General features: G+C 44.2%; 1 protein-coding gene across 1 annotated transcript; it reads right to left on the minus strand.

The window, feature by feature from the left end:
- Positions 1-10,730: 10,730 nt before the first annotated feature.
- Positions 10,731-14,850, minus strand: bcl2l10 (BCL2 like 10). Its single transcript, XM_072470643.1, has 2 exons — positions 14,168-14,850; positions 10,731-12,363 (listed from the first exon to the last, which is right to left on the minus strand). The coding sequence occupies exons 1-2, from the start codon at positions 14,699-14,701 to the stop codon at positions 12,241-12,243; spliced, it is 657 nt and encodes a 218-aa protein (XP_072326744.1). The 5' UTR covers positions 14,702-14,850; the 3' UTR covers positions 10,731-12,240.
- Between the last annotated feature and the right edge of the window lie 363 nt (positions 14,851-15,213).

Genomic DNA, 15,213 nt, shown 5'->3' on the forward strand with positions numbered 1-15,213 from the left:
CATTTTTTTTTCTGATCAAATACTGTAAATATAAATTCATTGCTGTATATAGTTCTCCACCATCCCCGCCAGACTCAATTTTAACAGGCGGTGAATGTGGTAAACCACTGTTGCACCTGTATTAGGTGATGTAAGGTAGGACCTGTACTACAGGTTCGCTGGTAGTCCCTGCCTGCTGGCTCCGCCCAGTAGGCGGAGTATAAATATGCATGTCCTCCATTCAGCAGCCATTTCACCAGCTGCTGTGGGAGGCCACATATCTTAGAGCAATGGAGCCTCAGTTGTATCCAACTCTAGTCTTTGTTCAATTGATCATGCCTCAAGTCTCAAGAGCTGCAACATGCCCAACTGGAAGATGAGATGCTGCTTCCCCAGCTTGTGCCAGGCTTCACTGGAGCAAGGATGGACATGTGGGCCTGAGAGCAAGGCGCTGAACTCTGTCACTGTGCCTGCTTAGGATTTGGTGAACAGTGAGGGCCCCTGATGAATAATACAAAGCCAATGGTTTTCAGGCATGAGCAGAAACTAATGAAATCCACCAACATAGTCATTTTTGGAGTACACTCGGGATTTCCCCACAACAAACTTATGTGGGTCATGTCTCATCTGCTCTGTGTTAATCGGTTAATCATTTCAAGTTGGAATTGGGAGTTTCCCCTCACCCCCAGTTTGTACCTGTAAACACATTCAACATTAAGATTCTGTTGGTGTCAGCCAGCGCAATGCTTCTCCCATGTTTATTTAAGGAAGAGTCTGTTCACACCTAGCTAGATAGCTAGACAACAGAGGCAATTACCCACCCCATAAAATGTTACTAACATTAGAACAAATTTACTCAGAACAAACCTCCCAGAAGGTACTAATCTATATTAAGGTTTGGCTCCAGGGCTGCCAGCTGGCTTTTTGTACTTGAGTACCTTTTCTCACATGTGTGCACCGAAAGAATGTGTGTCTAAAACTCAGATTGCTTCCGTGCAAGTTTCAAAACTAGTAATCGTCAAGTCTGTAACTCCCATTCACACACACCCATTAGGGTGCAAAGGCAATGAGGTTGTTCATATCTTAAGTAAAAGGGAATGATTCACGGGGATTTTTACTGAAAAGGTGACAACATAATTGAGTTGTGACTTGCAGAGTATGGACGTGGCATAACCTAGTGAACCTGCAAGACAGGGTTACCCGTGAGCTGAATAAATACCAACATCAGCAGGCTATAGAGCAAACTGCATCCTCGCACAGCCAACAGATTACAGCAAAGTTCTCTAGCTCTACAGTTGGGAATGGTGGCTAAAACCTGACAACACGAGGAGGAAAAAGAGGCTTCATGAGCATCCCTATTGTCAAGCATGGCAGGGCCCAGCATGCTACATGAGAGGAAAGATATGCTAATAGGGCTAGATGGAAAGAAGTAGGAGTATAAATGCTGACATAGACCAGTTGAGCAGAATGGCAGTAGACAAAATGGACCGGATTTCCTGGTGGGCATTGGCGGTACCCAAGGCTGCGCATATCATCAGGGCACCCATCAGCACAGCCTTCCGGGAGACAGCCTCCTAACAGGCCACCTCCAGGTTCTAAAGTCCTATTAAGAACAGCAGGTTTGGTGGGGTGGTCTCAAGCTGAGAGGACCACAACTGGTGGGGCCAGCAGGGTCAAGGAGGAACCTCCATAGAACTGTTTTAGCTTGGGCTGATGTCTGTCGTGGGGAAGGTGTCAAAATCGACTATTAAAGAAGCTATAGCTGGGCACTTAGATAAGCTCAAGATACTGGGAAGAGATGGTGTGGTTTCATAAAAAGGAAATTATGTTTAGCTAATTTAATAGAGTTCTTTGAAGGTGCAACATGTTGTGGATAGAGGGGAGCCTGTAGATGCACTGTACTTGGATTTCCAGAAAGCATTTGATAAGGTGCCACATCAAAGGTTATTGCATCAAATAAATGCTCATGGAGTGGCGGTAACACATTAACCTGAATTGAACATGGTTGGCAGAAAGCAGACAGTATGCACAAATGGGTCTTTGTCTGACAGGATGTATCAAGTGGACTCCTGCAGGGGTCTGTGCTGGGGCCTCAATTTTTTACAATACATATCAATGACTTAGATGAGGGGAGTAAAGGCAAGGTAGCTAAATTTGCAGGCGACAAAAAGATAGGTAGAAAAGTATGCTGTGAAGACGACGTGCAGAGTTTCCAGATGAAAATAGACAGGTTAAGTGAGACGGCAAAAATCTGGCAGATGGAATACAATGTGGTAAAATGTGAAATGTTTCACTTTGGCAGGAAGAGTAAAAAAGCAGAGCAATACTTAAATGGAGAATGATTGCAGAACGCCGAGGTGCAGAGGGATCTAGGTGTTCTCGTGCATGAGTTACAAAATGTATGCAGGTGCAGCATGTAATCACGAAGGCTAATGGAATGCTAGCCTTTATTGCAAGATAATTGAACACAAAGGGTTGTTATGCTTCAGTTACACAGTGCATTGATGAGACCACATCTCGAATACTGTGATTTTTGTCTCCTTACTTAAGGAATGATGTAATAAATGTGTTGGAGATGGTTCAGAGGTTCACTGGATTGATACGTGGGATGAGCGGGTTGTCTCATGACAGGTTAGAAAAGTTGGGCTTGATTCCACTAGAGTGTAGAAGATTGAGGGGTGACTTGATTGAAATATATAAGATCCTGAATGACATTGACAAGGTAGACGCAGAAAAGATGTTCCCTCTTGTGGGCGAGTCCAGAACTAGGGGACACTGTTTGAAAATGAGCGGCTATAGTTAGTCAAGGTAATCAAAGGTTACCAGGCATAGATGGGAATGTAGCACTTGACAAACAGATCAGCTATGATCTTATTGAAGGGCAGATCAGGCTCGAGGGACCCAATGACCTACTCTTGCTATTTTGTTTGTATGTTCAGCAAGGGAGGCCACCTCCAAAAAGCTGCTGCTGCCTTTGCAAAGTTACCCTAAGTGAGGTCTTTATCGTCCTAATTGGCTGCCCACCTCCTTGGTGAAGTCAGACTATTTTGTTCCAGCTCATCCTGGGAAAATCCCCAGAGGTGGGAAGGCATCGGGAAACCATCCAGACACGAGTTCCCCCACCGCCTCCAGAGCCATGCACATGGGCTGGGAAATGACTTTATAATTTCATGTGACAACAGCCCAACTGTAGTGTTGAAGACCTACTCACCAGCAACCCCTCCTAGCCAAGTTCTTCCAGTAGGGCTATGAATGTGGTATCCAGCCAGCAGTGCAGATGAAATTAGTAAATTGATGGAAATAATCAGTAAAAGCGTAATCAAGTCACATTTATTCCCCAATAATAATCTTTATTATTGTCACAAGTAGGCTTCCATAAATACTGCAATGAAATTACTGTGAAAAGCCCCTGTTCGCCACACTCCGGCGCCTGTTCAGGTACACAGAGGGAAAATTCAGAATGTCCAAATCACTTAACAAGCATGCCTTTCGGGACTTGCGAGAGGAAAGCGGAGCACCAGGAGGAAACCCACACAGACACGGGAGAACGTGCAGACTCCACACAGACAGTGGCCCGAGCCGGGAATCGAACCTGGGACCCTGGCGCTGTGAAGCAACAGTGCTAACCACTGTGCTATCGTGTTGCCCATCTGCTCACCAACTGAGTTCAGGTTCCACCAAAGCCTCATCACAGGTTCAATCCAGACATGAGGGCTGAGGAGAGAATATCTGCCATCAATATTAAACAGCATTTGACAGAGAACGATACGAAGGAGCTTGAGCTAAATGAGTCAAATGGGAATCAAAGGGAAAACTTTCAATAACGAGAGTCTACCTGACAAAAGAAAAGCCAGTTGTGGTGTCATAGTTCAGTTGTCACAGCCTCAGGACATGCTGGAAGCATCTTCAGCTGCTTCAATGGTCTTCTGTTTATAATAAGGTTGACGGTAACAATTCCACAGTGCTCAGCTCCATTCACAAGTGCTTATTGCAAATCAATGGGAGTTCTTTGTATTCTGTTGGTGGGCTTTAACGAATGGTATTATATAGAGTGAAGCAAGCTGATAGTGTGGTTGTTGGTTCAAAATGCACAGTCTGCTATGCATCTGTCTATACTTATATGCTATAAAGACTAGGCTCCAGTGTTCTTTCCTTCACCACCTGGTTTAAGTTAATAAATGCCAATATATGCACGTGTGGTTGACAATAACCATCTCCAACAAAAGAAAAACGTTCTGACACCTCTACCTGACCTTCAATGTAGTTCCTACCATCAACATCACTAGGATCACCACTGTCCAGAAACTGAACTGAACCAGTGATAGCAACAATGTGGCGGAGGCCGGGTACTTTGTGATGAATGGTCCACCTCCTAACCTTTCAAACCTCTCCATCATCTACAAGGCTCAAGCCAGGACTGCGGTGGAATACTGATCACTCACTGGGATAAGTGCAAAGAACAAAGAAATGTACAGCACAGGAATCGGCCCATTGGCCCGCCAAGCCTGCGCCGACCATGCTGCCCGTCTAAACTAAAATCTTCTACAATTCCGGGGTCCATAATCCCTCTATTCCCATCCTATTCATGTATTTATCAAGATGCCCCTTAAACGTCACTATTGTCCCTGCTTCCACCACCTCCTCAGGTAGCGAGTTCCAGGCACCCACTAACATTTGTGTAAAAAATTTGCCTCGTACATCTCATCTAAACCTTGCCCCTTAAACCTATGCCCCCTAGTAATTGACCCCTCTACCCTGGGAAAAAGTTTCTGACTATCCACCCTGTCTATGCCCCTCATAATCTTGTAGATGTCTATCAGGTCGCCCCTCAACCTCCGTCGTTCCAGTGAGAACAGAGTTTATTCAACCTCTCCTCATGGCTAATGCCCTCCATACCAGGCAACATCCTGGTAAATCTCTTCTGCTCCCTCTCTAAAGCCTCCACATCCTTCTGGTAGTGTGGTGACCAGAATTGCACACTATACTCCCAAGTGTGGCCGAAGGTTCTATACAGCTGCAACATGACTTGCCAATTTTTATACTCAATGCCCCGGCCAATGAAGGAAAGCAGGCCGTATGCCTTCTTGACTACCTTCTCCACCTGTGTTGCCCCTTTCAGTGAGCTGTACATCTAGATTTCTCTGTCAATACTCTTGAGGGTTCTACCATTCACTGTATATTCCTACCTGTATTAGACCTTCCAAAATGCATTTGGGTTAAACTCCATGCAATTTCAACATTCAAGAGAATAGCTTGCTTGAGTGCCACCTTTGCCTGTGGACTCGATAAGCAGTTCCTCCAACAGCGGTGCAGTATGATTCGAGGACATACCATCTATGGCATTGACTTTGAATAATTACTTTTCCATTACTGCCCTGTGCCCTTTGCCATAGAAAAAAAGCAGCAATACAGTGGAAACACCATAATCCTCAACTTCCCCAATGCCTTGTCTTAAATATATATTAGTGGGCCAATAATTTAGAATTCCCCAATTCAAACATGGGAGAATCATTACCATGAGATTATAGCAGCGCTCTCAGCTCATCACCAAATTCTCAGGACTGCTAGAGATGGGTACTATGTGGCTCCATTGATGGCAAGTCTTGCCTTTGAATTAGGTTGTAGGTTCAAGCTCCATTCCAGAATGAATGCACCAATCCAAGCTAACACTTTCCAACACCATTGGAAGTGCCAACGTTTGGGTGAGACTTTGAACTGAGGTCATGTCTACCTTCTCAGGTATTTTGAAGAAGTGTAGGGGAGTGGTATCCTTGGTGTCCAGGCCAATACTTAATCCTCAATCCAAAAAACAAAATATAGAGCACTTTGAGAGAACCGGTGGTCACGAAAGGTGCTATATAAGTACAATTTTTATTTCATAAATGTGGCATTGCCCCCATCTGAAGAACCAATTAAAAAATAAATACCACACATCTTCCACAAAAAAGCATCACAAGGAGGCTGTGCCAAAAATAAAACATTTATTACACTCATGATTTTTATACATTTTTTTCTGCTGGTCACATCTTACAGGGTTAAAAATTGAGTACTGCTAGCTGACCCTGTAGGTGGTAGTGAATATACATCCATTGGCCTTGTTTTGGAGAATGCGTTATGTGTCCACTGTTTGGAGAAGGGCTGATCAGCGGTTCAAATAAATCCATTCTGCTTGGAGTTGGTTGAACTTGTGCGGAAAAAAATCAGTTTGGGAAACAGAAACCCTTACATATCTCAGTGTAATTATGAGGAACAGTCAATGTTTATTTGGCTTCAAATGAACAACCTAACTAAAGGCACTGCCACAAAAGATGGAGCTATTGAAACCAGGGAGGCACAAGAGATTAGATCTTGTGTAATGCAGACATTGTCGATGGTTGTGGGATGTCGATTAGAGATAGGGAAGGACAAGACCACGAAGGGATTTCAGAACAAGGATTAGAATTTTATTACTGAACTAAAACCAGTCGTCAGTCGGAGATCAGGGGTGGGTAATGGTGAATGCAAGTTAGGATACAGGCAGTTGATGTTACAAACACTTGGAGGACGGAATAGCAGAGGCTGGCCAGGAGTTCATTGGAATAATCAAGCCTAGAGGATTTCAGCAGTTTATGAGCTGAGGCAGAGGAGTTATCGGGCTATATTGTGGACGTGGAAATAGGCCATCTTAGCGATGGTGCAGCAATGTGGTTGGAAGTTTATCACAGGGTCAATTATGACACCAAGTAGTTTAGTTCAGCGGTAGACAATTGAGTGAAAAGGATAGTCAGCGACTCGGGGAATGGGGTTTGCAACAAGAGCTAAAGACAATAAATACTTGCTTTCATCAGATGTCCTGAAGTGCTTTATAACCAAATAAGTGTTTTCAAAGGGTCATCACTAATGTAATGTATGAAATGCAATTTTCACTCAGTAAACTCCCACAAAGAACAATGTGATAATGATCAGATAAGTTGTAATGCTAATGAGGGATAAATATTGGCCAGGGCACTGGGGGTTAACTCCCCTACTCTTCTTCAAAATGATAATCTTCACAAGTAGGCTTACATTAACACTGCAATGAAGAGTTACTGCGAAAAGCCCCTAGTCGCCACATTCCGGCACCTGTTCGAGAATTCAGAACGTCCAATTCACCTAACAGCACGTCTTTCAGGACTTGTGGGAGGAAACCGGAGCACCCGGAGGAAACCTATGCAGACACAGGAAGAACGTGCAGACTCCGCACAGACAGTGGCCCAAGCCGGGAATCGACACTGGGACCCTGGAGCTGTGAAGCGACAGTGCTAACCACTGTGCCTCGGCACCTTTTACAGAACCAGACAGAGCATGCGTGGCCTCGGTTTAATGTCTCACCTGAATGATGGCACTCAAATAGCACAGTACAGGTACTCAGTCTGCCTACCTCATTGTAATCAGGCCTGACAAGTTAAGGCAGTCACAGGGTTATACGAGGTGAGGATCACATGATGTTAAGTTCATAGTGCACATCTTATCTCATGAGGAAAATACTGAAATTATGTAAGTAGATAATAATTGCTTCTGCTGCTGACAAATACAGCAAAACACAGTAAGGAACGTAGCATAACTTGGGCATGGTTCATTCTTTGGAAGGTTATGACAATAGGTTTAGATTCCAGTGTTTTTAAAAAATCTGTGTTTATTTGTCACAACGTTTCCTCCCAGTGTTTACTGGAGTTCTGCGGATTTAAGGAATGTGTTTCATCAAAATTCTCCCACATTTCAAACCATAATTGTGCAAAAAAATGCATTTCCTTGGGAGTTGGTTTGGTCATAGATCTTAAAACATTCCTGTCTAGCTGCGGGATTTGAATGAGCCACATGTGAAAGCTTCCTCTTCATTTTCATATGACAATGGAAACTCCCCACTGTTCAGTTCCCCATGATGTAGAGCAGTTATGGGGAGGGAGCAAAGAGGAAATAAAATAAGCAGAGGGGAAGCCACTTCCAAAAAAAAAACACACCTGGAACAATGCAGCAAAGAGCAAATTGCCCTGACCAGGAATACAGCTTCAAAAGTCTTGCCTTTTATGCGACCAGTTGCCATTACCGATGGCCTGGTAGCGATTGGGATTTGAATGCAAGCGAGCAACCTTAATGAAAATGTGGCAAGGAATCCCTCACACATCTATTTGCCATCAATAGGGATTGGGGTAATTGTCCAGCTTTTCTTTGAAATGTATCGGTTTTTAGTTACTATAACGGCAAACAAAAAACACTTTAAAACTGTCATTGAAACTGTTGTAAGGATAAAGTCTAAAATTCTGGATTTCATTTTACAGAAGACGGTCAAGCTGGTAAAGTTTGAAAAGCTGTAAACATAGGAGATAATTCCTGCTCTTTCTCCGTCAAGTCAGCTCTGCTGATGATGTGCAAGTAATGTGACGCTTTCAAAAGGAATTGCACCACTGTGTTAACAAAACTGCAAGGTAGTAGATAAGAGGTGGTGGAGGAGGGGGGAAGGTTTCCTGTGTGTTGAAAACTGTTTGGTTCTCTAGCTTACAAATAATTAAATTAGCAGAGCTCCCATCACATTTCTCAGTGAATTGTGCCATATACAAAGCCTGACTAGGCAGTTAAGTGGGGAGAAGCACATAGAACAATAGACTATACAAACTAACTGAGTTTTTATAGATCCCACACAGGAAGTCAACTGAACTGGAGAGATAATTGAGCCGAGAGAATGTGGATGCAATTTATTATGTCCTATTTTTATAGTTCCATTATAGATTCTGGTGTCCACATTCATAATACTGCTGAGCAAGAAATATTAAATAGAAGATGCAAGCAAGACATCTGGTGTTGAATCCAGCAATTATAATGCAGGTTATTCTGTATGTGGGCACAGGTGGTAACCATTACCAGAAAAGGTATCTTCTTTACATTTAGGTAAAACTCCAATGAGTAGGCCCTCAGTCATTATTTGGACCAGAGCTGTAATGAGATCTTGTCCAGCAGATATTGGTGTGTAATTAAGGCTGGTGAGGGTAGTTATCGCATTTATCTAGTTTTTTGTGGAGAGGCTGTATTTTGGACAACTTCTCACTTTGTAGGGGTTCAAATATTTTGACCAGGAAGCACCAGCATCACTATGGTGGAAATTTGAAATGAGTGAAAGGGGGAGTGGGTGCATGTTAGTTAGGTCAATCTGGCAATGCAATCTTGCATTTAATCCAGACATCTTTCTACAGGCTTTAAGTTTGGAAAAAAATCTCGTTCAACAGGGTGCTGGGTACCTTCTGGAATGGCACAATGTTTATCTGGACTATAGTACTACCACTACCCTCACAAGTAGCCCCATAGAAAATGCCTATTCTGGTTGTGCTATTTGCACCTTCCTGAAAGCAAGTTTGCATGTGCAAACATTGTTCAAGCATGCAATACATTCCATTTTGAATTACATTCTGCCAAGTTTACAAGTAATCTCAAAATGCAGCCTTTAATGTAACCATACACTCTATCAACACTAGGTTTTTAAAACAATGAACAGGAAATATTCTAAGATAGAATAGCAGAATATAGATCAGTATTCATGCTTCAAGGTTCAGTCGGTAGCTCTCACTTGCCTCTTTCTTAGGACGGCCTCCACAATCTCTACCCAATCAAGAATGGAGAAAAAGGCACACCCAAAACTACAAGCAAGCAAATATATTCAACACAGAGTGGGGAGGGGAGAATTTGGAGACCAGGAACAAGACTATAACTATTGATTTAGATCTCCACTCCAAATGCCATTCCTAACTACCAATTCCATTCTTCTCCCAGATAATTAGCCAGGTTTAAGAACAATCTTGGTATCACATTTGATCTCAAGATAAACTGCCAAACCTCATATTCCAGTCATCACCAAGGCAATTTTATTTCCAGCTCTGTAAAAGCACTCGACTTTGCCAGTCTCAGCTTAGCTGCTCTGCAGCAACGTTTATCCATGCCTTGTTACACAAATCCTGTCTATTCACCTTGCCAGCATCTTTACTTTCAAATCAGTCAGTAGCACCCCCTCTTAATCTCTAACCTGGCCTCTTGAGCATCACCAAATGTAATCACTCCTCTCGGTGGCCCTCGCAGTTGCCTAGGCCCAGGTTCTTCGATATACTTGCATTTCCCCACCTCTTCGCTCTAACACCTCTTAAACCAAGCTTTCGTCACCTGACCCATTATGCCACGTCAGAACATAAAGTAAAGTCATCGGACTTGAAACATTAGCTCTTTTCTCTCCCCACAGATGCTGCCAGACCTGCTGAGATTTTCCAGAATTTTCTATGTTGTATATAAATACATGTTGTCACGAATAAGAGCAAGCAGCTTAAAAAGGAGGCTGTAATGATCACTTGGGTAAAGTGATCGGCAAGTAGAACATAACAGCGCAGTGCAGGCCCTTCGGCCCTCGATGTTGAGCCGACCTGTGAAGCCACTCTAAAGCCCATCTACACTATTCCCTTATTGTCCATGTCTATCCAATGACCATTTAAATGCCCTTAGTGTTGGCGAGTCCACTACTGTTGCAGGCAGGGCATTCCATGCCCTTGCTACTCGGAGTAAAGAACCTACCTCTGACATGTCTTATATCAATCAACCCTCAATTTAAAGCTATGTCCCCTCGTGCTAGACATCACCATCCGAGGAAAAAATAGTTAGCACCCGTAGAACCATACAAAAATGAAAAAAAGGTTCCAGCACAAACTTTGGAATATATAAATAATAAAACCAAGTAATCAAGCATTACCACACAGGGCCTCAGAATTTGAAAGTTTCATTGGTTGTGTCATTTCAACATTTCAGTCTGGTCAGTAAAACCAACTATTCAGACAGCCAAAGCGCACCATATTTGGGGAACTTCCCCATTAAGACTTTCAGTTGAAAATTTTGACAAGGCACATCATTAACATTTAACAATGCAAAACTTTGATCTCAACTGTTGAATATTCAAACATTATACCCAAAAGGCAAAGTATTTAACAGCTTGTAACAAGACTACATATAGCTGGAAGTGAAAAAAAAAGCAAAACCAGTAATGCTATACACATACAGGAAACTGAAGAAGCAATGCTTCCTCCTCTACCACTGCACTTTCAAATAATTAGGGCACAAGCAGGGATATTTGTTGATTACAATTAAGCAAAAAAAAAAAAAAAAGATTTCAACATCCCATGTCTGAGAATATCCCAAAGGATACAAGAAATATGAATATCAATATATTAATAGTTCCATGCACATAAATGCTCATCCCTGCCATAGCTAAAAATGAGCTTTTCAAAAAGCTGTTTAAATTACAGCGTTGTAAATGCTTTTCTATACTTATAAAATTAAATACTATTTTATAGGATTTAACGCATGATGGGACTTTGAATTGTAACTTTGCCAAATGGCGAAGTTGTTTATCTGCTTTCTTGACCAAAATTCTGACCTGCATGTATTTTTTTTTAAATAATACAGTCCAGAATTAGTAACGCTTTTTCTACAAATATAAAGTGAAAAATTACTACTTTTACCGTGCAATATTTTGGCTTTTTTCTACCAATATTAATGTTTACACTGTACATAAATATGGAAATACCATATTTAATGTGGCATGGTTTATTACCAAGCCATTACCAACTATAAAATTACAATGGTATGCTGAAATACCAATATTGATGAGGACAGATCAAAGTTTGAGGTCAGAGTTGCCATACTGAACAAATTATGAACACAGGTAATCAGCAACTAAAAGGCCAAACCAAGGTAATAGTTTAAAGTTTAGGCAGGGCACACCAAACCTTTCAAACTATATTATTATATACACACACATCTGTATGCATGAGCTTCTTGCACTGAAACAGGAAAACATCCAATGGATTTGGTCATATTTTGCCCAAATCTGGATTACGAAACAAGTTAGGGCAATTCTTTGTGATTCTCAGAACTGGGCTGCAGAAAATGCTCCATTTCCACAGCTCACCCAAAACCAAAAAAAGGGCCCCTGTTCAAGCCCTGTTCACACAATGCCTTTTAAAAAACATGAAATGCTACTTCATATTGTGTTGTAGGCAGTATATTAAATGAAATTTAAAAGTGTACAAACGTAACACTAGCAAAACTGCAGTCAAAAGTTTTGAGAATCTCCATTTTTCTTGCTGTTCTGTCCCACAGGATGGTAACCTCCAAAAGTACCTTCAAAATGGAGGTATAAAAATGAAAAACATTGTGAGAAAGGTCTCTCTTCTAGGATGTTAACAACTGTTCCAGTTGGTTAGATGCACCAGTCTATCGTACAGCAAGAAGGCAAGCTAACCCAGCTATGCCAAACCCAGCAACTGTGATCAGCATATTGCGTACTGTTGACTCTTGCCAATGGTCATCACTGCCAAAGAATCGGAGAAATCCCTCCTGTTAAGACAAAGGGAGAACAGGTTTACCACATTTAGCAAGGCAGCTTTTATACATTAATTTGCAACAGACAATTGGAATAATAACCAATATCTATATGTCTCTACATGACATGAAAAGAACGGAGGAAACTGTGCTGATGATGCATTTTAATTTGTAGTTTCCCCTCAAAAACAGCAGTGCTCTACCAAAGACTTAATGGTTCTTTTAAAAATCCATCTGGACATGTCCCTGGGTATAGAGTGCAGTGCAACCAAGCAAATTAGAAAACTACAATACCTTCAAACATTAACTATTATCTGCACAATATATTCTTAAAGTATCTGGCAAAAACAGAGTGTATTACTACCATATGCAGCTATGGGTAAATCACAAATGGATAGTACTTTGGGGAATATTTAAAACCTATTTGTTTTTACATTTTATTCCAAAGAGGATTAGAAAGGTGTTCAAATTTTGTAAAATTGTAGAAGAGGAGTACTCTCAAAGGCCAAGCATAGCACAGTTCAATGAATGCAGAAAGTCAACTCCATTCAATAAAAAAAAACAGGGAAGACGACAGGCAGCTGTGTTTGCTTCAAGATCCACATTCAATATCATGCATTGTGTATGCATAAGCCCAGCTGGTGTGTGCGTGTCACCTGGCAGATGTCTATGGTAATGTGCCTGGCCCATATTTCTTGGAGGCACTTTCATCAAAATACTTATAATATCCACTTTATACATAAAATTGCTCTTGCACTGTTAAGAGTTACATCCTGAAAAATGTCAATCAGATTAAAGCCCATATTTGTTACATACATATTAACATTTTTTGATCAATCCTGGTCTCAAATCTAGTAGCACATTTCAGGGTGTCGATCTTTTCATGTACTGGATCAATATTAATTTTACTAAAAATCCCCAAATCCAAATCATTTTGTTCAATAACATAACAGTCATATGGCTGCATGTAGCACATTGTGCAAGATTATTCTTATGACACTGAACACAAATATGTATTTCCCCCCCCCCCCCCACAACAATGGGATAGACATATGGACGATAAGGGAATAGTGTAGATGGGCTTTAGAGTGGTTTCACAGGTCGGCGCAACATCGAGGGCCGAAGGGCGAATGTTCTATGTTCTATGTTACTTATCGAATGCAACAAAGGCAATAGAATAGCATATTGCAATATCTTCAAACCGAGGCATTCGGAATATGCAACACACCGTGGGAAAATGGGCTCAATTCGGAAAAAAACCCTCAGTTATGACTGCAGTGAACAACAATACAAACTGCTTTAAATGGGTTATGTCGAGCACAATTTGTCCATCCCGAGAGCCCAGTTGAGGACTGGATGACGGTTTATTGATCTGGTCTGCCCTGCTGCGATGCCATCCCCCAGGTCATCAGCATCTGCATCCTAACAGTCGACCACAAGGGACGAGGGAGCACACACGTATTATGTGACTACAACTTTAGCTCGCCTCCATGAGTGAGGCACCCTCAGCCATTGTGCAGTCTGCCCCCCCCCCCACCCCACTTCACTTGCCACGACTCAGATCAGAAACCCAAGCAACTCCCCACCCCCATATATTCTAACCCCTTCGCGCCTCCCAATTGCCAACATTAAGCTAAACTGCAGGGTGGGGCTCTCAATATCACATCCCAGTTTCCTCAATAGGAGATATCCGCTCGCCCCCAGCTCTGGGGGGGGGGGGGGGGGGGGGGGGGGGGGAATCAAGTCTCTAGAAAGGCCTGCGTGTGTACCCAGGCCAGGCCCCGCCCGGGGAGTCTCCCGGGCCCCGGCACTCACTCACCCAGCCCCCGTTCTGTTCAATCCACTCTCGCCGCTCCTTGCCCAGGTAGTTGGCCACACTCTCCGCCAGCGAATCCACTGGGCTGGGGCCGGCCTCCGAGCTCATGACGATGCCCGAGTCCCTCAGGTGCCGGCCCAACACCCCGGCGAAGGCGAAGATGCTCACCACCCGGCCCCAGTTCATCTTCTCGTCCGCGGACATCTCCTCCACCACCCGGCGCAGGAAGTCGGCCGCGGCCACCGCCGCCGTGGCGGTGTCGGTCTCCTCCCGGGCCGGGCCCGGAGCCGAGGCCGCCGCTTCTCCTTCGGGCCCGGCCGCCGCCTTCCGCGGTCTGGCCGCCATCTGGAGGCCGTTGTCGAAGCGGCTCTTCATGTTGCTGAAAGCGGCCTGGTGCTGCTCCACCATCTGGTCGGCCACTTTGCGGAGGGTGAAGGCCGTCTTGCTGGGCGGCCTCGGCTCCTGGGCCGGGCTCAGGCAGTGCTGCAGGTAGTAGCGGGCCAGCAACAGCGCTTCCTCCTTCACGCCCTCCCGCATCCTCCTCCCGCTCGAACTCGGGCCCGGCTCCAGCCGCGACTGGCTCCCGACTCCCAGAGCTCCTCCGTTGCCAGGGGTAACGTGGCCGGCCTCAGCTCAACCTATCTCGCCCCGCCCCCACCGTGCGGAGTTACTCCGGCTCTGCTACCCCCTCCCTTCCCCCTTCCCCGGTTGCCCCGGTAACCCGCGAGCTCTTCTCTCCTCGCTCTCCTCCGTTGCCCGGTAACGGCGCTTACTTCCCGCCCCGCGCTGACACAAACTGCGCCGATAGCCGCCGCGAGCCGCCCTTTAAACCACGCGTCATCGCCCCTTGTGACGTGCTGCACGTCACCGTATTTAAAGGGCCGCCCGGCCCCTCCCCCTCCACCAGCTGATTCACCCTCACCCTCGCAGCACCACAGGGAGAAACCCGGCAGTTCGGGCTGGTTTGGGGGGGGGGGGGGGGGGGGTCATCATCTGGGACTTTCTGCCCCTATTCCACGGCTATGTTCACTGCCGCGTGTCCGCCGGCA

This window comes from Scyliorhinus torazame, chromosome 12 (assembly GCF_047496885.1).
Source record: "Scyliorhinus torazame isolate Kashiwa2021f chromosome 12, sScyTor2.1, whole genome shotgun sequence".
Taxonomy (NCBI): domain Eukaryota; kingdom Metazoa; phylum Chordata; class Chondrichthyes; order Carcharhiniformes; family Scyliorhinidae; genus Scyliorhinus; species Scyliorhinus torazame.

Excerpts from the sequence above, each read along its gene's own strand:
- bcl2l10 (XM_072470643.1), bottom strand. The coding sequence starts at position 14,701 with ATGCGGGAGGGCGTGAAGGAGGAAGCGCTGTTGCTGGCCCGCTACTAC. Across the intron at positions 12,364-14,167 it reads TTGAACAGAACGGGGGCTGG|GAGGGATTTCTCCGATTCTT; the intron begins GTGAGTGAGTGC and ends TTGTCTTAACAG.